This window comes from Homarus americanus, unplaced genomic scaffold, assembly GCF_018991925.1.
Source record: "Homarus americanus isolate GMGI-L3 unplaced genomic scaffold, GMGI_Hamer_2.0 scaffold2759, whole genome shotgun sequence".
Taxonomy (NCBI): Eukaryota; Metazoa; Arthropoda; class Malacostraca; order Decapoda; family Nephropidae; genus Homarus; species Homarus americanus.
This window is the reverse complement of record NW_024748710.1, coordinates 191887-217155: the sequence shown is the minus strand read 5'-3', so window position 1 is coordinate 217155 and position 25269 is coordinate 191887. Positions and strand designations below refer to the sequence as shown.

At 40.3% G+C, this 25269-nt stretch overlaps 1 protein-coding gene across 1 annotated transcript in view; it reads left to right on the top strand.

Moving 5' to 3' along the window:
• The window catches only part of LOC121880385 (nephrin-like), an 86896-nt gene that overhangs the window by 41241 nt on the left and 20386 nt on the right, over window positions 1–25269 (top strand). The window contains exons 12-22 of the mRNA XM_042387543.1: window positions 6357–6469; window positions 7084–7186; window positions 9252–9418; window positions 12467–12596; window positions 12935–13080; window positions 15430–15623; window positions 15883–16047; window positions 18370–18483; window positions 20004–20148; window positions 22153–22320; window positions 24857–24972. Coding sequence (XP_042243477.1) covers window positions 6357–6469; window positions 7084–7186; window positions 9252–9418; window positions 12467–12596; window positions 12935–13080; window positions 15430–15623; window positions 15883–16047; window positions 18370–18483; window positions 20004–20148; window positions 22153–22320; window positions 24857–24972 — 1561 coding nt within the window. The remainder of the gene's footprint in view (window positions 1–6356; window positions 6470–7083; window positions 7187–9251; window positions 9419–12466; window positions 12597–12934; window positions 13081–15429; window positions 15624–15882; window positions 16048–18369; window positions 18484–20003; window positions 20149–22152; window positions 22321–24856; window positions 24973–25269) is intronic.

Here is a 25269-nt window from a genome sequence, read left to right as displayed (position 1 = left end):
ATATGGCATCACGAAAATTGTGACCAAGTCCCAGGTTGCTGATCTGACTTTCTGCCTCACTTACACACACCTGCAGGGTCTCAATTGTTTCTCTTACTTTGACAACACAACACACATATATTGTTTCTCACTTTTGATTTTTTTCATTTTGTATTTCTTTATTATTATTATTATTATTATTATTATTATTATTATTATTATTATTATTATTATTATTATTATTATTATTATTATTATAATAATAATAATAATAATATTTCCGCCCCCAGGCCCCGATGTGGGTCAGTGACCTGTGCCCGGGTGGGGTAATCCCCTTAAAAAAATATATATATAATACCTGTAATAATAATAATTGTCCTAACCCACGTCTTGAAATCCTAAGTTTTCTTCTTAACCTTGTCGACCGTCGCATGGTTCATGTGTAAGTCTCCCTGAATGCACTGGGTTTGGTCTTGGGTATACTGTATAATGTGTATATTTATCGATAATGAGGTTAACTTTACTGGCGATGTTATTAAGCGTAGTGTCTGCGTTCTTATATCTTAATAAGTCAGGCCAGTGGATACCCCTCATCTCCTCCCTCATCCCGTATTAATTTTCTTTGTAATATTTGAACCTCGACCTGTTTTTGTCATGAACCAAGTACAGTAACAGTTAAATCTGAAGGACAACGTTATGTGGTGACTGGGGGCTAGGTGTTCCAGCTTGGCCACCATATCCTCCTCGTTAGTTATGATGAGGTCCAGCGGTTTAGGTGTTTGTTCCCCTCTGTAGTGAGGTAGATCTTTAACATGTTGTCCCTCAGTTTCTACAAAAAGAGTTACGGGATTATTTAGGTTTTTTGGCGTGGTTCCATTTCTCCAGTCGATGTCGCCATAGTTAAAGTCCCCCAGGACAAGGAGGTGGCCAGGGTTTAGCGCTGTTACGTTGTCAATTCGGCTCTTAAGCTCCTTTGGTTTAATACGCTAGTTTGGGGATCTGTAGATACATCTGACAATGAGGCAGTCTCATACACAGTGGACTTCCTTCATGTGTATTGTATCTGCTGAAACAACCTGATGTATGTACATGCTGAAAGTTTACATTTCTTGTGTGAATATTGACTAAAAATTTACACACTTGAGGAATTTCGATTCTGCCTGAAACTGTTAAGATGTCGGAAATATTTTACCGTCTCAAACTCCTTATGAGGCACAGGAAATGTTTACCCAACTAGAAACTCTCCTTCAGATGTAGGGGAAATAACAATTGTTTCACCTTGGACTCGGAGGAAATGATTAAAGTTTTCTTTTGACTGAGACACATGGAACTGAGGCCTGGGCCCAGAATCCGAGCGTCTCCAATAGAGGTTCATCTATGAGCCACAAAGGTCTTGATGTGGTACTTGAACAAATACAACGTTGAAGTATTGGCTGCCCCCCCCCCCCCCCCCCCAAAAAAAATTATCAAAATATAACACCGACTGTACCCGTGACGTCATCAATACCTTGGCGTTAGCACAATAATAAACTGGGGAATCTGATTTGTAAACCTAATGAAGAAGGTGAGATAACGTAAACAAAAAATGAGATAACTATCAACGGAAGCAAAACACGAATCATAAAAGCATCATTAGTAGTTCATCTCCACTACAGTATGTCATGTAAAAAATAAAATTAAGCATCAAAGTTAAAGTTGACAAAGGTGTGAGGATGTAATACATTTAGGTGAAGTGTCGCCGTGTTTAGTGTCACCCACTTAACTAAAGGAACCATTGTGAACAATAGTTATTCCTGATTGGTATTTGTCTTTTCGTGAATGTGATAAATAAATCGGATTATATGTTCATCAAAACGAGCCTATTTCCGTGAAAAGCAAAATCCAATTAAGTTTGGTTACATTCTAATGTTAATAGATATTTTTACGCATATGTGTGTGTGTGTGTGTGTGTGTGTGTGTGTGAGTGAGATAGACGCTTTATACTTAACACAATAAACTCGTTTGATCTCGAGGAATTTGCTGGGAAAATTCATTCACTGCACAACAACACACTCACGTAATGGACCAAACGTAATATTTGCTGCAGTAATCTCAACAACGACGAATTACACGTCTAATTTGCCCTCTAAATTATATATTTTCTAAATTGCGTTAATTGACCTTGTACAACGATCTCTGTCATGTTGACGTATGTGTCTGTCTGTTTGTGATCTAAGTTTGGAAGGCCTGGATCTGTGACCCGAAGTTATGTGGAGAGTTTGTCAGAGCAAGGATTCTATCACACTCCAATGAGTGAAGGTAGAATCCCTGACTCTAGGCGAAGGTTTTCACCCCCGAATGTGGCTCCGCCAAGCGGCCACTGTGTATAAAAACATAAAGCCCATTGTGCCTTACATGGTAATTATTTGCCGACTTAAATAGACAAATGATTGTCTTTCTCTACAAGATAATCAATGTGTTGCTTTGATAAATTATTCCTGGATATCTAAAGTTGAATGTCAATAACCCACTGAGTATATATAAATAGGTTTTTTTTAGAAAAAAATCTGGCGTTATCGCACAGCATCATGTAATGCGCAATGGGTTTAATTTGTTTTAAACATCGCAGTGGCTATTCATTCGTCACCGGTTGAATAGCCTGGAAGCATAATGTGTTGTCTAATGGTAGACCCTGCTGCCATATGGCATCACGAAAATTGTGACCAAGTCCCAGGTTGCTGATCTGTCTTTCTGCCACATTTACACACAATTGCAGGGTCTCAATTGTATCTCTTACTTTGACAACACAACATACATATATCGTCTCTCACTATTGAATTATTTTTTTCTTTATAGTTCTTTATTATTATTATTATTATTACAGTGATGTTATATTATCATTTTTTTTTTTTTATTATAAATTTTATTTACTATCTAATTAATGTTATTATTATTATTATTATTATTAGTATTAATATTAGTATTAGTATTATTAGTAGTATTAGTATTAGTAGTATTAGTATTAGTAGTATTAGTATTAGTAGTATTAGTATTAGTATTAGTATTATTTTATTATTATTATTTTTATTATTTTTGTTATTGTTTTTTTTTTTTATTAGTTTTATTATTTTTTTTTTTTTTTTTTTTTTTTTTTTTTTTTTTTTTTTTTATTATATTTATTGTTTGTTTATTTATTTTTTATTTTTTTTATTTTTTTATTTATTTATTTTTTAATGTTTTTTTCTTTTATTAATTAATTATTATTATTACATTTTCGCCCCCCAGGCCCCAATGTGGGTCAGTGACCTGTGCCCGGGTGGGCTTTTGAGGGCATATCAACTCTGAAGAAGTTTTGCCAAAGGCAAAACTTTGGGTGCGCAGTAGAGATGCACAATAGATAGCATAACTAGTTATGCGTTTTGGGGCGACCAAGAATCCGCCTATACTGCATCCCAATCTCAGACGCTAGCCGCCTGGTCGATGACGGACCTGCCGTCCAAATTAACGCATTCTCTTTTCCGCGACATAAAGGTATACCTTATGTTTGGCGCCATTGGATAACCCCTTACTTGTCTTTGTATATCTGTCACTTCATTTTGACGTCTGTCTAGCTGTACACCGATCTGACCATGTCAGTTGAGGCCCAGTTTCCGGTAATCCTGTCCTGTCCCGAGATGTCAATACTAAAATTCTCCTATGACCCACATGGCGATGGGTTCACGACTCGGCTGCGTTGACAACCAAGCTATTCAACCGGTGACGGCTTATGGGTTTACGGCTGAATAGCCTAGCCTGGCTGTCTATGTAGCCGTCCCGGCTGCGTCGACTACCAGGCTATTCAATATTCAACCGGTGACAGCTGAATAGTATAACCACAGCGTTTATACATCACGGCCGCTTGGTTGCGCCACATTCTGGGGCGAATACATTCGTCCATTGGAGTGCTCTCTCGATCTTCCCAAATAACATTCCTTGGTCAGGGTCAAGGCTGGAACACAACCTGTTGTGTCCGATGTCGATTAAAAGTTTTGATCGGAATGTTTCACGGTCAATTGTGTTGTTATAAACTCTGGCCACCAGTTGAGAAGTTCCACATAACTTATGGCGATTTTATCTTAGTACTGAATAAATGACAAACATTACTTGTTCTTTTATTTCTTTATGGAGTCAATTACGCAATTTAGAAGTTCATAGTCGGCACGAGAGTGTTTTTGAAGCTTCCGTGTGTTTGGAGGCTACGGTACAGGCGGCCCAAAGCTAGTTCAAGCTGTGTTCGCCCTCCCGTCACAAACTCAAATTGGATATCGCTGGAAAAATTTTATCAATATTGGATTTTTTTTATTGCTGGCCCCAGGGAGTGTTATGGCAATTATTAAGAATTATTTCATCAGTTGTTTGGTAATAAACAATTTAATATGCAAATAAGTTAATATGATGTTATTGTCTTATGACAACAGTAGGCAGCTATCAAACAGGGAGGTACTACCGCCTGGGAAGATATTGGAAGCATAATGTGTTGTCTAATGGTAGACTCTGCTGCCATATGGCATCACGAAAATTGTGACCAAGTCCCAGGTTACTGATCTGACTTTGTCTCATTTACACACACCTGCAGGGTTTTTGTTTCTTTTACTATTGACAACACAAATACGCAATGTATATCGTTTCTTACTCTTGATTTTTTTTTGCATTTATTCATGGTTATTATTATTATTTTATCTTCAAATTTTATTGTAATTTTTATTAATTATTATTATTATTATTATAATAATAATAATAATAATAATAATAATAATAATAATAATAATAATACAGGAAAAAAGCCACAGGAAAAGTCACAGGAAAAGACAGAACCTAACCTAACCTAACCTAGCCTATTTTATAACTTTAATTGTTAATAGTATTTAAATAAAATGTGGCTTTTTTCTTGTGACTTTTTTCCGAGCCAAACTTGTGACTTTTTCCTGTGCCCCTTTTTTTCCTGTGACTTTATTTCCGTCCACCGGTGATATAATTTAAATGAACCATTTAAGAAATACAAGCAGAGGGATTGGATCACTTGACGATTAGGAACCCCAGCTTACCTTAGGGGGTTAGGCTAGGTTTGGTCAGGAATCAGGATGTGTTAAGTTTGATTAAGTTAATTACATTGGATTAGGTTACATTTCACTTGACACTCAATGAACCCTTATGAAAAGTTTAATGACCACATTGTATTCTATAAATGGATAGAAACGGTGTTTTCGAAAAAGAATGTCCAAATGTTGATACTAAAAAGGCATTCTTTTTCGATGTCCTTGCATTGTGAAAGAATTCCATAAGTGTTTTATACTGTAATACCAATCGTAAGTGTGATACGAACTGACTGAAACCGTAATATTGACATTACTGTATATGTAATAAGATTTGACAGAAAATTGCATGGACTATAATTACTTAACTGTAAATATGCTAAGTTGGGATGCCTTTTGACGTTACATTTCTGAATTAAAGACACTTGTGAGCGCATCAGATCTGAGACTTGAAAATGGCACGCAGTGGTTTGAGAATGTGTATAGCCAGATACAGTCACCCGAAACAGACTTGAGGTTGACAGGTACTGGACGCATATACAACCAACCCTCATGATACAGGAAAGGATTGTTGAGAATGCCACTGAGAGGGTACTTTTCCAGTACCTTGTAATACATTCTAAGCTACCCTGTAAACCACCATACTGCACCAGAAAATTCTCATGATATTTCGTACAGTTCATAGCATTTTTGACTCCCAGGTCATAATTATAAACCGGCTGGGAGTCCCGGGTCAAGAGGTCAAAATCGGGACGTATAGCGAGTCTAATTTGAACAAAATTGTCAAAGCTCAAGGTTCAATAGAGCCTTGGCGTGATAGTGTACATCCCAAAGTGTCGTGAGAGTTGTGCTACAAGCTTGCCGAGCATCTTGAAATACTGTTCTGCAGATGCCTGAACAAAAAAAATGGTCCTCAGCAACTAGAAAATGGCTTGTGTGTGAGTCCTATGTTCCAACAGGAAGATCACCACTGTAAGAACAATTACAGGCCAGTGCTTTTGACTAGCATAGTGTGTGCAAAGTACTAGAGAGCATTATATGTCTTCATCTTCAGATTGGCTGGTTCATCTGATGTCTGGGGTAGGTCGAATTGTTCCCAAAACAAATTTATCTTAACTGATTATGGAAGAAGTAACCCGACAAGAATTTATCTCGCAAATACATTTCTTTGTTTTGTTATTTAAAAATCACTGAAATTTTTCTTGTTTGTTTAAAAACTTGTATTACATAAGTCACTGACACGTTGATTGAAGAACTATCAATATACAGTAGTTTAGTTTGTTTTTATGTGTAGATTGAAGATAAAAATCCTTTCCTGATCGCCAGGTCGACGATAAAGGTGCAGACAACAGCAGAGGATAATGGACAAATCTTCACCTGTGAGGCAGACAATGGACTTGGAGTGATCGTAGCTACCAACATTACTCTCAACGTCACCTGTTAGTATGAAAGTACAGGACAACTCTATTGCCTCCCACATCATTATTATTCACTCTTCTCCCATGTTTTTTTTATACAGTATATTATTCTCCTCTTGTGTTATTTTTAGTCTTCCTCACCGCCCATGTTATTGTTACTCTGTCTCATTTCCCATGTTATTATTAATCTTTCTCTCTTCCCATGTTATTGTTAATCTTTCTCATCTCCCATGTAATTTTTAATCTTTCATATTTTCCTGTTAGTTACAATCTTTCTCGCCTCCCATGTTATCGCTATTCTCACTTCCCAGTTCCCACACTAAAAGAAATATCGTCCACCACTCTTAATAACTACTGTCTTGTGTATGAATGACTTAACTTACATGATTAGAGATTTTAGATGCTGATGCACAGAAATACTAAAGGAGTAAATAATTTAATCAATGACTGGCTGGTAAGCTGACCAGAGTTTGTATTAATCACCAACCAGGGGCAATGAGGACAAAGTATTAGAGTACTGTGTATACAAGCAAGTACTGTACATTAGACTACAGGTACATACAGTAATGTACAACCATGTACAATTATTAACCACTTATATTTAACAATTTCCTCGCCAATTGCTCTTGGTACAGACGGGCCTGTATGGTTGTGGGCACCATCAGGGGTGGTGGATGTAGAGGAGGGGCAGGACCTGACATTAACAGCCCTAGCCAGTGCCAATCCTGGATCTGTCAGGTAAGTTTTCCCTTAGTTGGTTCTCGCTTCAAAGTATGTCGCCATTCATACTGACTCAGACTATTGTTCACAAGTATGTACAGAGTACATACTGTACAGTACAAAGTGAATGTTAGTGATGTCCTCTCACTGTAAGGTTAAAAAAAAAGCATCGATAAGTAGCAACATTGATACTGACTGATTATAATCATTGAATTACACTATTGCGGCCATGTGGCATCACCAAAGAACAGAGCTTGGTACTGTAGTGCACCGCCATTTGACCACCCAGTGCACTACAGTATGTACCAAGCTTTGCTCCCTGGTGATTCCACCTGGCTGCAATCGTGTAATTCAATGATCATCGGTCAGTGTCGGTGTTGTTACATATCATCAGTACTCTGTTTTGGTGACTGCGAAGTGATTTTTGTTATGTTTTTTTGTGACTGTAAAGTGCTTTGTCTGTGTTGTCGTGAACCTGTATTGAGATGCCACAGAAGTTGTGTGGGAGTCAGAGTGACGTCACCACTCCACCTTCAAGAGTCCCCTTAGCCTCGAAGGAGACATGTAGTAATGACGACCAGGCTTGTTCTTAATAATGTGGTGAGTGTTGTTTTATGTATATTATAGTGCATGATTTTTTTCTGTGATACTTGTGGGTGTTGGACTGGATGGCAACGTATCCCATTGTACCCCATGTTATAATGATCCCGATCTATGATAATTAATATAGCCATGAGCTTTCCAGGAACTTAACCCCATTGTAAATAAGGGGATACCTGTACTCTTCTACTTTTCATAATAGGATGGTAACAATAACAGTGGCAGCATTAACTTTAAGAATTTATTTTTAGATTAGATTCTCGGGAAAAAAGAGGTGATATATATGTGACCACACTCATTAGTTATTGTCTACTTACTGCTTCATTTCTTCGGGCTTCAGCATTGGAGTCGGCAGGTCACTTGGTGAAGTTTGCCATCCAGTGGTTGAATGTGCTTTGATCCAAATGGGCTCCAGTTCTAATCCAACGAGCTTAACCTAATCATCAGGATTGGGGTCCAGTTCTTTTTTTTTTTTTTTTTTTTTTATCCTCTTCGCCACTGATCGGCTTGTTAGCCGCTTGGGCGATCGGTCACTCTTTTCCTTTATATTCTTCACCAAAAGGTCGGCTCGCTAGCCCCGGGCGATCGGTCACGTCTCTGTCACGCACTGTTGGCAAATACTGGGCATGCACCGGCTCCTGAATGTACCTGAACCCGCTCCAGTGTTGGTCAAGTCTTCTCTTGAAAGAGCTCACACTCGGTGCCGTCACAACACTTTCTGGTAGATTGTTCCAAGAGTTTACAACCCTCACTCCGAAAAAGTTTGCCCCCTGAGATGCTTATAAACCTCAACTAGGTCCCCCCTTGCCCGTCTGTAGTATAAGCTAGGCAAGTTCAGGCGCTCCAATCTCGCAGGGTAGCTGAGATGCCGAAGTGCAGGCACCAGCTTGGTGGCCCTCCTTTGAACATTTTCAACCAACTGACAGTCCCTAGCATATCTCGGGGACCAGATGGGGTGACAGTACTCCAGATGGGGAAGCACTTCACTCCTGAAGATCGTCACGAGGGACGGACCGTCTAGATATCTGAACGACCTTCTTATAAGACCCAATAATTTATTTGCCTGATTTACCTTCTTCTCACAATGGCCCGAGAACTTCAGCTCATTGTCAACATACACACCTAGGTCCTTCTCACACACAGTCTCAACTAGTACATTTTCTTCATCCCGTTGGGACATATGGTACGCCTCCTTACCGTTGGTACGCCCCAGGTGCATCCTCTTACACTTCGTGACATTGAATCTCAGCAGCCATTCCTTCGACCATTCCTGGAGCCCACAGAGGTCCTTCTGCAGCTCTTCACAGTCCGCTTGGTTCTTAATTTCCCGAAATAACTTGGCGTCATTGGCAAACATTTGTATGGAGGAGTGTACAACGTCAGGCATATCATTTATGAAACAAACAAACAACAGCGGGCCCAATACACTACCCTAATAGGACTCAAGATTAATATTAACCTTCTTCTTGCAAACCATGAACAGGTACAGGTGGTGGAGGGGTCCAGGTGCAATTGAGGGTGAGGCCACAGAGGAGGGAGGTGGTGAGCTGCATCTGAGGCGGGTCCAGCGGCACCATTCAGGCAACTACACAGTGGTAGCCCGAACACCCCGCTCTGCCATCAACTCGTCCTTCAGTATCAATGTCCAATGTCAGTCTCATACCATTACAGTACAGTACTTAATTAACCCTCAAAGCCCGGGCGATGTAAGACCCGCTGGACCCACGCAATGGGCGCATTTTCTGGAAATTTCCGTGGAAATTTTCCTGGTACCTAGAAAAATTCTAGGGATGGAGGATTTTTTCCTGGTCTGGGAGATGAAAATCAGGCACATTTCCCGGAAATTCCGAGAATTTTCCTGGTAGCCAGAAAAATTTGGGGGATGGGGGATTTTTTTCTGGGTTTGAGAGATGAACATCAGGGAGATTTTCTGGAAATTCTGAGAAAAAATTTCTTGTACCCGGAAGTGATCTGCACCAATTTTTCCAACTAACGGACATATAACTACAGGTGCTCCTCTACTTAAGAACGTTTAACTTACAAACTTTCAGAAATACAAACATCATCACTGAGGGGGGCTACCTGCCAGAACAGGTGTTTAATGTGGATGAGACTGGATAATTTTGAAGAAAATTCCAGATAGAACAAACATTACCTAAGAGGAGAAGAGTGAGCCAGGTTTTAAGGCTGTATTAAAGGGTATAGCTGTATTAAATATCCATAATCTTTTCATTTTTTACAATATGTTTGGTATCTACAAGAGTAAAGTTGGACTTATAAACAATTGGACAAGCCTCAGGAACATAACTCGTTCATAAGTAGAGGAGCACCTGTACTGTACTTCTACTGAATTTAGAATTTCTTATTGTGTGGAAGTCTTTGAAACACGGAATGCACAAGTCATCTCTAAACTCCTTGAACCAATTCGTCACATCTTGAGCTATGGTTCACACCTGGTGGTGTTCATGCACCTATGGCACTCTCTCTGGCTCTTTGACTTGGTACCACAGAAACGAAGTCCTGGGCCAGAAGTCTGTTGGGAACTCCATCAGTCGCATGACGTCTTGGTGCCTCAGGCTGCAGCACACTGTAAGTCTCCAGGATCCCTTCAATGACGTGCTTGCTGAACATCCTGAGTGACCTGTCTTGGTGTGGTACAGGTTGTAGGCATTCAGAACAGAAATATCAAGGAGTTGCAAAACGTCTTCTTGTACCACTTGCAACACATGCATCACTGTACTTTCAGTATTTGCATGTCACTTGTCTACCAAGTACATGTTGATGTTATAGTCGACCACAGCATCAAGTTTCATGATTTTCCCATTCGTTCCTCGTGTCCTCTTGCCATTGTTGATCAATTCAACCCTGTGGATGGTGGTTAGTACAGTATGTTGTCTGTGTACGGGATGTGGTTTTTCCCAAGGTAGCAATTTAGCAAGAGCTTCACAATTCAACCAGAGATTAGCTAAGGGGGGTCACTGGGAACATCCACACCTGTAGCTGTATACTCCACCATGTAACCCATCTCACAATCACACTGCACATAAAACTTTATCCCAAACTGTTGCCTTTTCGATGGAATATACTTCCTGAATGCTACACGGCCACAGAAAAGCACAAGCAACTCGTCAATAACAAGTTTCTGGAAGGGGACAAAAAGCTGTCACAAATATATCCTTGAGCATTGTGAACACTTCTCTAAGTTTCCACAACCTGTCATTTGTTGGGTTGTTATTGTCCGCAAACTGCAGGTAACTCAGTATTGAAATAAACCTGTCCTGTGACAAATTTTCCAAATACTGTATTGAAGTGGAAATAATGTCCTCTGAGAGAATCCAGTACTCCTGCAACACTTGTTTCTTGACGTGTGCCATGAGCATGAGGAGTGCAAAACACACATACTGTACAGTTTTGCGACATCAATAGAACTCTACTGATGCCCTTTGGGAGATAGTCTGAAGCTAATGTCGTTTTCCACACACCACTGCTGGTATTTCTTTTTGGGGGCTCACAAAGTTCATAAGTATGGTGTGAAAAAATGCCTGCATTCCTGCTGGTGTATGGTCGAAAACTGGTATTTCAGGCATAAAATTAGTGCATTCACTCCAAAGTGGACTGTTGTGGTTGGCGTGCGTGTGGTCCCCTACGTCCAAGGCCACCGAGGTACCCATGATCACGGTCTGCCTGAGGGATTGGTGGTGGAGTGGGGATCAGGATTGAGCACCATTGTTTGCATCACCGTCCTCACCGCTGGCCACGACGACAGACTCGACATCATTTGGGTCGGTTTCCACCCCATCACTGTCTTCATCACCCGAAACTATATAAATGCCGGTCAAATAAATTGATGTCTTGACAAATAGTACTACAGTACTATTGAGCAAACGCCTTCTCTTGTGCTTGGGTGTGGAGAAGTGAGGTGGGTCACGAGAGGTCAGAGGACATGCATCTATCAAGACAGCTGTAAAGTAATTGACCGCGAGGTATGAGTCTTGATACAAAGATTACGTGTGAGCTGAGCTCCCAATTAAACAAATATCCCATACAAAGTATTTTTCCCGCCTGGACATTCAAAATATGCCTCAAAAATTAAGAATGTTGAGGACCATCACCCATGGTCGCCTTGGTGGACGTAGAGGAACGTCATCCGAGCTTTAAAGGTTAATACCCTTCTTCCATGAGCTGGTTGTTCATATATACCATAATACTTTAATTGGTATGATGCCATACAATTGATCACTTACAGTCAATAGTAGCTTAATGCATTCTAATTATCCTTTGAACAAAATCAATTCCATTAACATTTTTGTTCATTTAGTTGTTGACAGTACTGTAGTTGAATATACTTTTATTAAGCATCTTGGCCATGCATTAGAATGAGAGTACAGTACGTGTAGTTGAAATGTTCATGGATTAATTTTTTAGTTTTTTTTTTCTTAAAATATGAGTGGCCAAAATTTAGCCAAGAGCTGCACTAGTACAGCTTGTTAACTTTACAGTATGTGTGGCAGCACTGTTCTCGGGGAAAAATCAAAGTCCATACATCAGATGGTGAATAATTATTGTTGTTTGTGTTTCTTGCTTTAGATGCTTTACAGTACATGCTAGGATTGTGAAGAACTTTTCACAAACTGAGAAGAAAGCTATTAATGTGAATGGTGTCCTGAGGTGACCTTGGGATATGGGTGTTGTCAACAGATGGGCCTGAGGATGTGTTGGCAGCTGAGAGAGTGGTGGTGGATGAAGATGGCACTGCCACCATCCTGTGTACTGCTGCTGGCAACCCCCTACCCAAAATTACCTGGACCAGGGCCTCTGACAACACCAGGTAAATTGCCTTGATCGCCAAAACTATTTTGGACTAATAGAAATTTTAATTGGCTGTACAGTATGTAAAACTATCAGTGTTGGAAAAGCAACATGAAGAGCACTGTTAATCTGATGAGTTATGTACTGTATTCATTTTCTAAACGGATGGACCTAACTTAACGATGTTGGTGTTGGTTAGGTTAGGTTTCATTAGTTTGTGACATCTGAAAAATAAATACTGTAGTTTAGCAGTCTGTTCATAGTATTTTTAATGTGTACTAATTTATGCTGTACTGTATACAGTATTACACGTGACAGTAATTTCCATACAGTATGACAGTGAAGCATCGTTCACAGCACAGTCAGAGTCCTAGCCACTGGCATAGGTGAAGCTGAGATGGTGGTGGATTCGGCAACCCAGCACCACACAGGCATCTACCTCTGTCATGCCTCCAGTGTTGTGTCTTCTCCACCTCCTGTAACCACTGCCATCGTTGTCACACGTATGTTGTTCATATAATACTGTTGTGTATTTTACCAGTTTAAACTTTGTAGCATTGCCCAGAGTTGAACTCTGAGATGACAGAGTTTATGTACCCAACTGTGACAAACATGTACAGTACTGTATTACTATATTTCCTTATTGGTTATTTTGTTTATTAGCAACCCTGCACCATGGCAGCAGAAGACTAGCAAGAGAGAAATGGTGTTACTGGTACTGGTAGTTGTTATGGTTCATATTTGATGAGGTGGCTGGTGGGTTGCTATGTGTTTCCTAGAATAAATCAGTCATTTTTAGAAGATATAAAACTTTTTGATTATCCTTAAGGTAGCCAGGCACCCTTATTTCAGTGCCCCACCAACCCCCCCCCGCCCCCCCAGGTGGGTGAGGTCATTGTGCTCGCCATTTTTCTCCACCCACAACTTCTTGGACCCCTCCCCTTTTGATATTCCTGGATCTGCCCCTGAGTAGATATTCCATCATGCCATATCTTATAATGCTCTCTAATACTTAACACACTATGCTGGTCAGGCCTATAATTATTCGTGGAGTGACCTTTTGCTCATCTCGGCATGTGCAGAACAGGATCTTCAGGGGCTCGGCAAGTTCATTGCATAACTCTCTTAGCACTCAAGGTTGCAACATATTAGGGCCAGGGCTCTTATGAACCTTTAGTTCTGTTTGTATCTTATACTGCACAGTACCCTTTACTGGCTAGAATATTCAGTGTAATATCTGCATTCTTGTTCATCAGTGAGTCAGGCTAGTGAATACCCCTCCTCTCCCTCATCCAATCAAAATTGCCCTTGTAATATTTGAAATTTGGCCTGCTTTTATCATGAACGAAGCGACAGTTAAATCTGAAGGGCAACGTTACTCGGTGACTGGTGCCAACGGGGGCTAAATGTTCCAACTTGGCCACCATACCCTCCTTGTTAATTATGATGAGGTCCAGCAGTTGGGTGTGAGTTCCCCTCTGTTGTGAGTCGGATCTATAACATGTTGGAAAAGAAAATTATCTCCGAGTTTCTACAAAAAGAGTAGAGGGATTATTAAGGTCATTTGGTGTGGTTTCATTTCTCCAGTCAATGTCGCCATAGTTAAAGATCCCATGACAAGGTGGTGGCTAAGGTTGAGTGCCATTGCATTGTCAATTCAGGCTTTTAAGTTCCTTTAGTTTAATATACTACAATTACAATTCAGAGATCTGTAGATACATCCAACAATGAGTAAATCTCTCCCTTTAGTTTAATTTTACACCACTTTGATTCTTCAAAAACATCCTCCCCCTGCACCCTCATGTAACTGGCTTCAAGGTCTTGTCTAGCTTAAATAATCACACCCCTCCTGCTAGTTGCCTGAAAAAATGTTCGTAAATGATTCCTATCCATTTTTATTGAACTCTCAGTCCTCCTAATCAATTCTCCTGTTCTTGTACAACAGTTCTACAACACCTAATATATCTGGTTGATGTGTCTTAAGTAAAGTCAAACTCTACTCTATTGTCAAGGAAAGTGTCAATATTAGTGTACATGACTTCCAAGCCAGAAGTAGTCCTTGGTAATGTCGCTTATCTTGGTAGTGACTCCGGCCTTCCTCTATTCTCAGCAGCTGCCTCGTTTACTAAACTCACCATAATTTGTAGGGAGTGGCCAGAGATGACATTGTTTACCCCAGTACCCTGTACATGGTGCTCGCCTCCTCTTAGGTGAGAAGTCAAGGTGGTGTCTAGCTGTCCCCTGGTTCTCTACTGGTGTACTTGTCTCCACTACTTTCCCCTTGTGTATAACCCATCCACACCCATCCCTGTTTTTCATCAAATCCTCCCTCATCTGCTTCAAGCTCCTCAGGAGTTCTGTGTGCTGTTCCCTCTGCATTACGATGCAATCTGGTTATATGTATATGCCCCAGAATGCTTTGTTTCTTGCTGTTTTTTGCCTGCCAAATAACTACAGTATTTACAATCTTCACTTAATTTTTTTGTTTAAAGTTAAATGTTATTACAGGTACTGTATTTAATTTTCAAGGAAAAGTCAACAAATATTTTGTTTCTTTTTGACCCCCTAAAAAAAGTGTCCTGTATTATGAAGTTGAGAATCTTACAACCTTCATTATGCAAGAAATTTACAACAAATTGCAAACAACTGAAAGCTAGATAAGATTTGTTAGTTTGGGTAAATGTAGATCCATAACTTGTAGTAGAGTTCAAGTGTACAATATTGAATGATGTATATCATTGTTGGATTGTGTACCTCAATACTAATTGTTAGGTTGAGGCATAGTAGAGATTTATTAGGGCAGAGTTTATAACCTTTTATGACTGGGATCTATTTGATCTGTTGCCTCACAGAAGCACCAGTTGTAGCCACTGGTAACACAGAGGAGGAAGAGCAGGAGAGGGGCAGTTCACGAGCAGCAGTAGGGGACAGTGGTTGGTTGGATTGCCGCATGAGAGCATCACCACCACCAACCTTCAGGTGGACCAGCAGCAGCAGCGGCCAAGTGCTCTCTAACACCAAAAAGTATTCCATCCACGTCCCGCAGGTTAACTGGATCTCTTTCATATAAGCTTATTACATATTATGTTTCTAATGTGTATTTTAGACAAAAATGACAGATTTTAATGTCCAGATCTTCATGCATATCGGTGATATAATTTCTACCAAGTAGTGACATGTTTCACCGGCACAGAACTGGTTCTGGTTAGTTTTTATAGTGAGAATTTCTATAATTTTGGTGAAAGCATTCAAGAACCACCTTCTATTAACATTGCCTATGTTTTATTTATTTTTTATCTCATCAGTTGGTGGACAAAGTGATGGAGTGGTCATCACTGTTGGAGATACGAAGTGTCACTGTGCTGGACTACACTAACTATAGCTGCACAGCCCACAACTCTCGGGGCTCATACACCACCACCTTCACCCTCAGGCCCCCCATCATCCCCAGTGCTCCAACAATACTGAATGTGAGTATTACAATGTTTTATTGTTGTCTTATTGGTGCTAGATGCTGTTGATGGCTAAACACATTAGAAACTATACATTACAGTACTCCCACAGCCTACAAGCACTGTATACCTCAATTGTTTATATTCATGTTGACCTGTATACCTGTATAGTTTACATACTACATGCCTATCCAACTGTAACCTGTATGACAGCTTTACTGAATTAATATTATATTTATTATTACTATTTTATTATTAAAGAGATACAACATTGAAATACAGTAGTCCCTCGCTAACCGCGTGGGTGAAGTCCCCGAAAATCTCCTTGGTTGGTAAATGTGTGTCCGATTTTGTTTTTTTCATTATTTTCGACTTTGTGTGTTATGCAATCATGCCTAAACAATAAACATCCATGTGATAGTTCTTATGCTGCCCCTAAGAGCAGACTCTCGACTGTCTACCATCCTCAACACAGGTAAATAATAGTCTCAATTTATGCTTTACATCCCTTATTTAATGCTTATTATGCTTGCTTTATATGTCTGCTTTATTTTCTTGCATGACAGTGCACATGACAGATATATCAAGGGTAGATGGGAGTTTTTAGGGGGTATCTGGTCCTTAACCTCCCAAATTTATTATATTCTTATGGGGTTAATAACTTGATAACCGTTGGTTCACTAACCAACGACTTTTCAATCACCATATGTGCTGGTTATTGGTGTATACCTGTATTTTCTTTTTACTGTTAGATGCACACACAAACGTTCATACAGAATTTGCAAAAAAATAAATAAAAGTAATGATTATTATAAGGTCAAAAACATAGAGAAAAAAATTTCTAACTTTTGCAGAAGTTAGCCCATGGTTTGGGAAAGGGGGAGTGCGCTCCTGTCTCCCATGTCCTTACGGAAGCGATTGAGCAATGGCAATGCAGAATTTTTCTCTTTTTATTTATTGGTATTATTTTTATTAATTTCTCACATTTATGGAGGAATACATTAGACTGTGGAGGGATAAAGACGCCACACTAATCTACGGATACTCAAAATTCATGTTTTGGTCGGTGAAATGGTATACTGTACAGCAGGGGTTCTCAACCAGGAGGGAATTCCCCCCAGGGGGGGAATTCAGGTTTTCAGGGGGGGGGGGAAAACTGATTCGGGAACAAGAGATATGTTCGATGAGAAATCAATTGCAGAATTTTGGCCCTTGATGTGCGATTCCTACCCAAAAGTGGCAGAAAGAGCTATCCGTGCATTGCTTCCGTTTGTGTCGACATATCTTTGTGAGTCAGGCTTTTAAACTCTGTTGCAAATTAAAACGAAGCAACGTAGTAGATTAGAGGTAGAAAATGACCTGCGTTGTGCCCTTTCAAGCACTCCTCCGCGTATCCCAGAATTGGCGAAGAAAAAACAATCACAGGTTTCTCATTGACTGTAATCTTCATCTGAATAAAATTAATTACAAATTTACAATATCCTGGTATTCTATTGAACTTTTTGTTTATTGCATTATGCTTCAGTTTGGTCTTAAGTAATTCATAAGTTTAAAAAAAACTAATTTACTTTTATTCAAGTTATATAAATCCATCAACATTTTCAATTGGCATTTAATTTGTAAAACTCCACTATAAAAATAATCCATGTAAAATTGTAAATGTATATGTACTAATATGGAAAAAACAAAGGATTTTCAGTATTATATGCATATTATTTGGAATGCACTTTTTGAGGCAGACAATCTTGGAAAGGAGGGGGGAATGACATTCTGACATATGGTGAAAGGGGCGCATGGGGCAAACAAGGTTGAGAACCACTGCTGTACAGAGTAAAAACAGTGGATACCCGGAATCCGCGGTTGGCGAGTGTCTACTGTAGATGTGTGCCTTCAGTGAACAAACAACCCATTTAGTCCATAGTAGGTCACTCAATAGCTCAGCCAGGTGGTATTTGGTTATCTTGATGCTGTAACAACAGGCCACTGGCCTCCTTCCCTTGGCATGGCCACCTCTAGTGGGTGGCCATTAGGTAAATGGATATTTATGGAGTCTATTATCTCTAAAGGCGTGTTTGAAATGAGAATACAGTTTAAATAACGAGATTGAGGATGTATGAGGTAGACAAGTTGTTCAGGGAATATGAAAGGTGAGTGGAGACCTCCAGTGTGGTAGGTGCTGCAGTGAATGAGGAGGTGAGGGAAACTTAGGAGATGACGGTAGTCTTTGATATAGGAAATTATTATTCATAAGCCTCCAAGTCCATGACACTGTTGACACCTTGTTTGAGTGTAATTATCAATTTTATTAGTCAATATGATATTTCTTTACTCCAATGAAAGGTCACAAGTGTTTCCTCCACCACTGCTGTTGTGATGTGGACGAATAACATTCTTGGAGCACAAGCTACTGGTTTCACAATAAGGTACCAACAAACTGGTACTTATATATACAAGGTTAGTGTTAATGAATGATGTAACTTAGAGAAGAATTTATGATGGCATTTGTGAGTGACATGAAATGACTAGGAGAATATGTCGGCATGAGTTTCCGTAAAGTGGGGGATACCTGTACTGTAGGTAGGGTAAAATGACATAGCAAAAGTTCTCCTCTGTGAGACTTCCGTTAACCCTACCCTATTAAAACAGCACTGTGTAATTTCACCAGATTTCCCATATTATTTAGGCTCATTTGGTGCCTGGTTTATAAAATATTATCATAAATTATCAGTTTCCCCTCCCTCCCTCCCTCCCCCCTCCAAAAAAAAAAACTATCTCACGCTCCACCTCAGATGAATTATATAATTGTCATGAAATTCAGGTCATCTGTTTACATAGAGAAACAGCTGACCACCCAGCCAACCAGGGAAGAAGCTGTTTATGTAACACAGAACTACTTTTTGTACAATATCTGTGTGTACTGTATATTTTTGTGTTATATATGATATTTAGTGTTTTTTAAAGTCTTGTGTTCCCAACCTATATTTTATATACCAAATCCCATACCGAACCTCTCCCCCCAATACTATTAGACATTAAGTTTGGTCCTCTTGCAAAAAAAAGTTAAGCACCACTGCTCTTTAGTATGTCACAGTTCATTATTCAAATTAATCTTAATAAATAATGATTCATAATAGTACCAGTGTCATAAGAAAAAGAGGTTAATATTGGTGACTGACCCATGGACGAATTATTTGTTTTGCTGTTTATTTTCTTACTTCATTTTCATCAGTGAATTCTATGATGAATTATTTCTTGTGCAAATGCTTTGTTTGGCAGATAATTAGGCGCCGAGGCGAGCACTACTTTGTCTTCTCGGCGGTAATGAGGCTACTCTCTAGAGAGTCTTCCTGGCAGCCGTGACAGTTTCATTTTCACCATGACGTGTGAAAGTTGTCGCCGGTCTTATATGGTCGAAATTTGTGAATTTAGGGATAAAGACAATGAGACCCGTTAGTTTTTCAAAGACCACGGCATCGTTCCTTTAAGTAGAAATTACTTTTCACAGCAATATAGTACTGTGAAATAGAAATAGATTTGTGTGCTAGGTCAGTTGTTGATTTGAAACAATCATTCATCACTTCCTCGATGCCATGGCTCTCCATTTTCTGTGAATTTCGGCCACGGGTTAGTCATCAATAATTACCGAAAAAGACAAATTTTAGTCACAAATATCGTATATGTATTATGATGATCTTAATTGTCATTACTTGAATTTGTTATCAAGTATTTTGGTCTATATTTGAACTTGGAAAGTTCTTTCTTTCACTTTTCAAGGAAAAAAAGGGGGCTTAATGATAAAATGCTTGGAGCCCTAGGCTAAGCTGTCTTAATGCTACCCTGCTTGTACACATGAAGGCAGAATAAGGTATAACTGATAGAGGGAAGTGTTAGATATGCAAAAACTTCCCATAAACATTTATTCACAGGTGCTGTTTAAGAGATTGTTAATACATTTAATTTCATTCCATCTACAGCCTGTAGATGTTCCTGGCAGTGACTCAGTAACTTCCACACTTAAGGGTCTGTTGCCGGGTGCTGAATACTCCTTCACCATCTCGGCCTACAATGAGAACGGCCATTCAAACTATAGCTCCCCACCTATAACAGTCACCATGCTAGGTAACTAACCCAGTTGTTGCTTTACGTTGAATACCAAGAAGTGAATCAAATCTCTGGCACTTGGGGAAGATTATATAGATGGTATTGAATGATTTAAAGTTTTGTTTTTCCTTTTACTTTTATCCTCTTCACCGCTGATAGACTCGTTAGCCGCTTGGGCGATCGGTCACATCTCTGTTACGCACTGTTTTCAAGTACTGGGCATGCACTGGCTCCTGAATGTATCTGATCCTGCTCCAGTGCGTGTCAAGTCTGGTCTTGAAAGAGCTCACACTTGGTGCCATCACAACACTCTCTGGCAGATTGTTCCAAGAGTTCACAACTTCTCTCACTCTGAAAAAGTTAGCCCTCACAGTTTTCTGGACTTGCGGCTTCTTCAACCTGAGCTGTGACCCCTTGTGGGGCGAGCATCCGCCAGCTCCAGGTAAGGACACTCGACCGAGTAGTGCCCTTTGAGATGTTTATACACCTCAATTAGGTACCCCCCTTGCCCGTCTGTAATATAAGCTAGGCAATTTCAGGCGCTCTAAGCTCTCAGGGTAGCTGAGATGCCGAAGTGCAGACACCAGTCTGGTGGCCCTCCTTTGGATATTTTCATTCAACTGACAGTCCCTAGCATATCTTGGGGACCAGACGGGGTGACAGTACTCCAGACGGGGAAATACCTCACTCTTGAAGATTGTTAAGAGGGACGGACCATCTAGATATCTGAACGACTTTCTTATAAGACCTAATAATTTACGAGGTGTGATCTAAAAGTTCCCGGACTGGCTTCATAAAACCTTTCTCTTTGCAGATATCGAATTACAATCATCAGCAGTTACTCACCTTGGGTTTAAGTTGTTTACTGTGTCAATTTGGCGGGAATCTGTGATGCCAACCGGCCGTAATGCAGCTTTGTGTGAGTATGTATACCGGCCCATCTGCTTAGTAGAGTCAGTCGCCACTCAACCCTCAACATGGAGGGAAGTATCAAGAAATGCTGCACCATTAGAATTTGCTTCAGACTCGAGAAAAAATGGTGCAAACACCCATAAAATAACCAAGGAAGCCTACAAAGATGGAGCAATGTCCAGGGCTCAAGTTTTCAGGGGGCCACAAGAGCTTCAAAGAAGGGTTCGCCTTCTTTGAAAATGAGCATTGTTCTGGGCGGCCTTCCTCTGAGAGAAATGATGAAAACGTCCAGAAAAATGACCAGCTTGTCCATGAAGATCGTAGGGTTACCATCCATGAGATTGCCAAGCGGGACCTCTCATTTGGAAATGTTAACGGATTCTGACTAACGACCGGCATTTGGCTGCTTCACCAGGACAATTCATCTGTGCACACTCTCTCCTCTCTGTGAATGATTTTCTGGTAAAGCACAGCATTCCTGTGGTCTCCCCCACCCTCCGTACTCTCCAGATCAGGCCCCCCGTGAGGTCTGGCAGTTTTTGAAGTTCAAGTTGAACCTCAAAGGGAAGAAGTTAATGGACAGAATGGAGATCCAGGAAGAATTACAGAAGGTGCTCTTCAGCCTCACTAATGAGGACTCCCAGATCTGCTTCCAGAAGTGGGAAGAGCGGATTCAGCACTGCATTGAGGCCTCTGGGGAATATGTTGAGGGTGACTAAAGTTTCACTGTACATGTAATATGTTGAAAAATAAAGATTTTATGAAGCCAGTACGGGAACTTTTGGATCCCAACTCGTAGTTGCCTGATTCACCTTCTTCTCACAGTGGCCTGATAACTTCAGCTCATTGTCAACATACACACCTAGCTCCTTTTCATTGACCATATTATTTAGTTACTTTCTGTTCAAGTTCACTCAGTCCAGCACATTTGTATCAGTTTTTGGATATCTCTAGTAAAGTTTTATGAAAGTTCACTATGTAAAACAAAAGTTAAATAGAAACCAAAATGCAATTAATAGTCAGAGAAGCAACATAGCATTATGTGACTGTGGTATCAAGTTGTGAATTGTCTTGCAGATTTATTGACTGTATTCATCCATTTCTTCACAGATGTGATGAAAGAAGTGTCCAGCAGTAGCACCGTAGGTGGTCATCAGCCAAGATTGCCTCGCCTCATCCTGCTTCTCATCTCTCTCACCGGCACTGCCCTTCTAGTCCTTAATATCTCAATAATTGTTTGCTTTGTCAGACGTCGAGCCATAAAATTAAACATATCAGGTAAATCAGAACTTGGAGGACTGGTCTCGGACGTAGGCGGTGCACCTGTAACCGCCTACGACAAGTACTGCGGGTACGCATGGCTGGGCAGAATATGAGAGAGGTAATTCAGGACAATAAAAAAGAAAGAGAATTTTCATGGTGGACGATTTAATTTGCTTCGCCATGTATGAAAAAGAATGAGTCTTACCTAGAAAGGAGAAAAGGCTGTAAGGTTGGGGCTGTCAGAGTAATGCAAGAAGAGGTGCTGGACTTTATTTTATATAATTTTTTTTTAACTGCAAATACAGTAAACCCTTGTTATTTGCTGGGGTTAGGTTCCAAGGAGTGGCGTGAATGGACAAAACCGTGAATGGCAACATATACTATCATAGTGCACTACTGTATGAGAAACTTATGTCACCCATACTATTTACATTCATATGTGGAAGTTTAGAACTTGATGAAATGTACTGTATAGCAGGATGAAGTCTGGTTATTGCAGTAAAGGGAGATTATCAGGATTAAAGTTGGTGGGTGATGCATTGGTGGGGAGGCGGGCGGTGGGAAGGCAGGCAGTGGGAAGGCAGGCGGTGGGTAGGCAGGCAGTGGACCGGCAGCGGCTGACCGATGAGGTGAGGGAGATGAATCAGATGGGCGAGTGGCGCTCATTCCTTCCTTTAACTTATCTAATAATTGAACTTTCTTCGTTCGGGTCTTCACTGATTTTTGCCTTGCATGTTTCACTGCACAAACAGCACTAGCACTAGGCAGTCTTATAGGGGCCATTTCACACAAAAAACACTAAAATTTTGAGCACAACACGAGCTATTGCAGCGCGGACAATGGTTGAGCACAAACAAGGGAGAGGAGACGTGGGCATGACTCGGTGCTCCAGCAGAGGCTAGTGAGCTAGCCACCATCTGCTTACTGCAAATAACAAGGGTTTACTGTACTGTACAGTATCGGAATGCAGAGCATAACAGACCTGATTCCTTCATCCAGATTACTCATAAGTTCGAAGTTAAGAATTATGTTGAGATACAGACAGTGTAATGAGAAAAAATTAATAATACCATGCTGGAGTCCATCAGGGGTCTTTCTTGAACCCCCTTCTATTTATCATGATGCTGGAGGCAATATCATATTACAATACTTCAGGACTGGCCTGTCCTTAGAGTTGTTGAATACTGATGACTTAGAGCTGATAGCAGATAAGTGTTAAAGAGGGAGTAGAGAAATTTTTTAATTGGAAAGATGGAAAAGAGTCAAAGGGCTTGAGAGTGAATGTGCCCAAAACAAAAATACAGAGTATTGATTTGTGGGGTGGGTGAGGGACCCATGGTGGAAATGTGAAAATGGCCAGGTGTTGTCTGCAAGGAAGGTGTTGGCAGCAACTCAATAATGTGCAAAGAGTGTGGAAGATAATGGGTACACAATAAGTGCAGTGGAGTAGGTGGTAGACTGCAGGATGTTGTTGACTATAGTGTGCAGGTAACCATGTGCCCACAGCAATGCTCGAGAAACTCATCTTTGTGGATATGTGCATGGACTGTGTCGAGGAGTTCTGTTACCTGGGTGACATGATCAGTGCCGGTGGGGATGCTGAAGCCTTCTTATCTGCGAGGGTCAGAAGTGGCTGGAGGAAGTTTAGGGAGCTACTGCCTTTATTAACAGCAAGAGGACCTTCCCTCTGAGTCAAAGGAAGAATGTATGTGGCTGGTGTGAGAAGTGTGATGTTGTATAGTAGTGAGATATGGACAATTAAAGAAGATTTAAGTAGATTTGAGCAAGCTGAAATGAGAATGGTGAGGTGGATGTGTAATGTGACACTGAAAGGCAGGAGGCCCTGCTCAGAGCTAAGAGGATGGCTGAGTATTGACAAAGTCCTGCATAGAGGCAGGCTGAGATGGTCTGGGCAGGTGGGAAGAATGCATGAGAACAATTGGGTCAAGAGGTGTATGAGCCTAATTGTGGAGGAAAGGAGAGCCAGGGGTAGGCCAAGAATGACATGGGGAAAGGTTTTGAGAAATGGCATTAGAGTTAAGAACCTGAGAAGAGAGACCGCAAGAGACTTTTCAGCATGGATAACTGCCATCTGGTAACCACAGCTCACCCACACAAGTGTGGAAAATGGGTGTAAAACAATGATGTTGCGGGAGAGCTCAAAGGAGTAAGTGAATGATTATATGCATTGAAGATGAACCTCCTATTTGATGATTATTGAAGGCGAAAACATTTCAAAGTATTCCTTCACACATTGAACCAGGGATCCTTGGAACAGACTTTTCTGTCCAGTGTTACCATTTCAGAAAGTGTAGGCAGCTTTAAGAAAACTTATGACTTCCACAAAAGGGTAATAAAACACAATACATTAATATTATCAGTATAGTTAATTAAAGCACACCCATGCATCTTGTTGGTAAGTGTAAAGGTGTTCTTCACCACTTAATACATGAGAAGATGTTGCAGAAGTTTTTTTTTTTGATACGATTGACATGAATGTATTTCATACAGTTTATCAATTTATTAATGTAATGTTCTTACATCATCCCAGCTTCTTCAAGCAAGACAACCACCTTAGATGTTTATACACCTACATATGGAGAATCTAACCATGGTGATGAGCTCCCTCTCACCTCTGTTGATGTCTTCTCTCCCCCAAAGTACTCGGTGAGACCTGTTGTTCAGATTCAGTTTACTTAAGTCTAATTTGGTAAAATCATACAATTTTACATTAATTCGACATTCGCATACAAAATGCAGGTACGTATACAAATTAGCATGTATTTAGACAATGCAGCAGTGGCAGATCTAGACATTTACAAAGGGGGGGATGTGGCCTACTGAAGGGACACCAGAAAATTTCAAATTATTCCACATAGATGTTGCATATTGATGTTGCATAATCACCACACAACTGCTTGCGGTCATGGAGAAAGTCTCTGATCCACACTAGGACATTTCCCC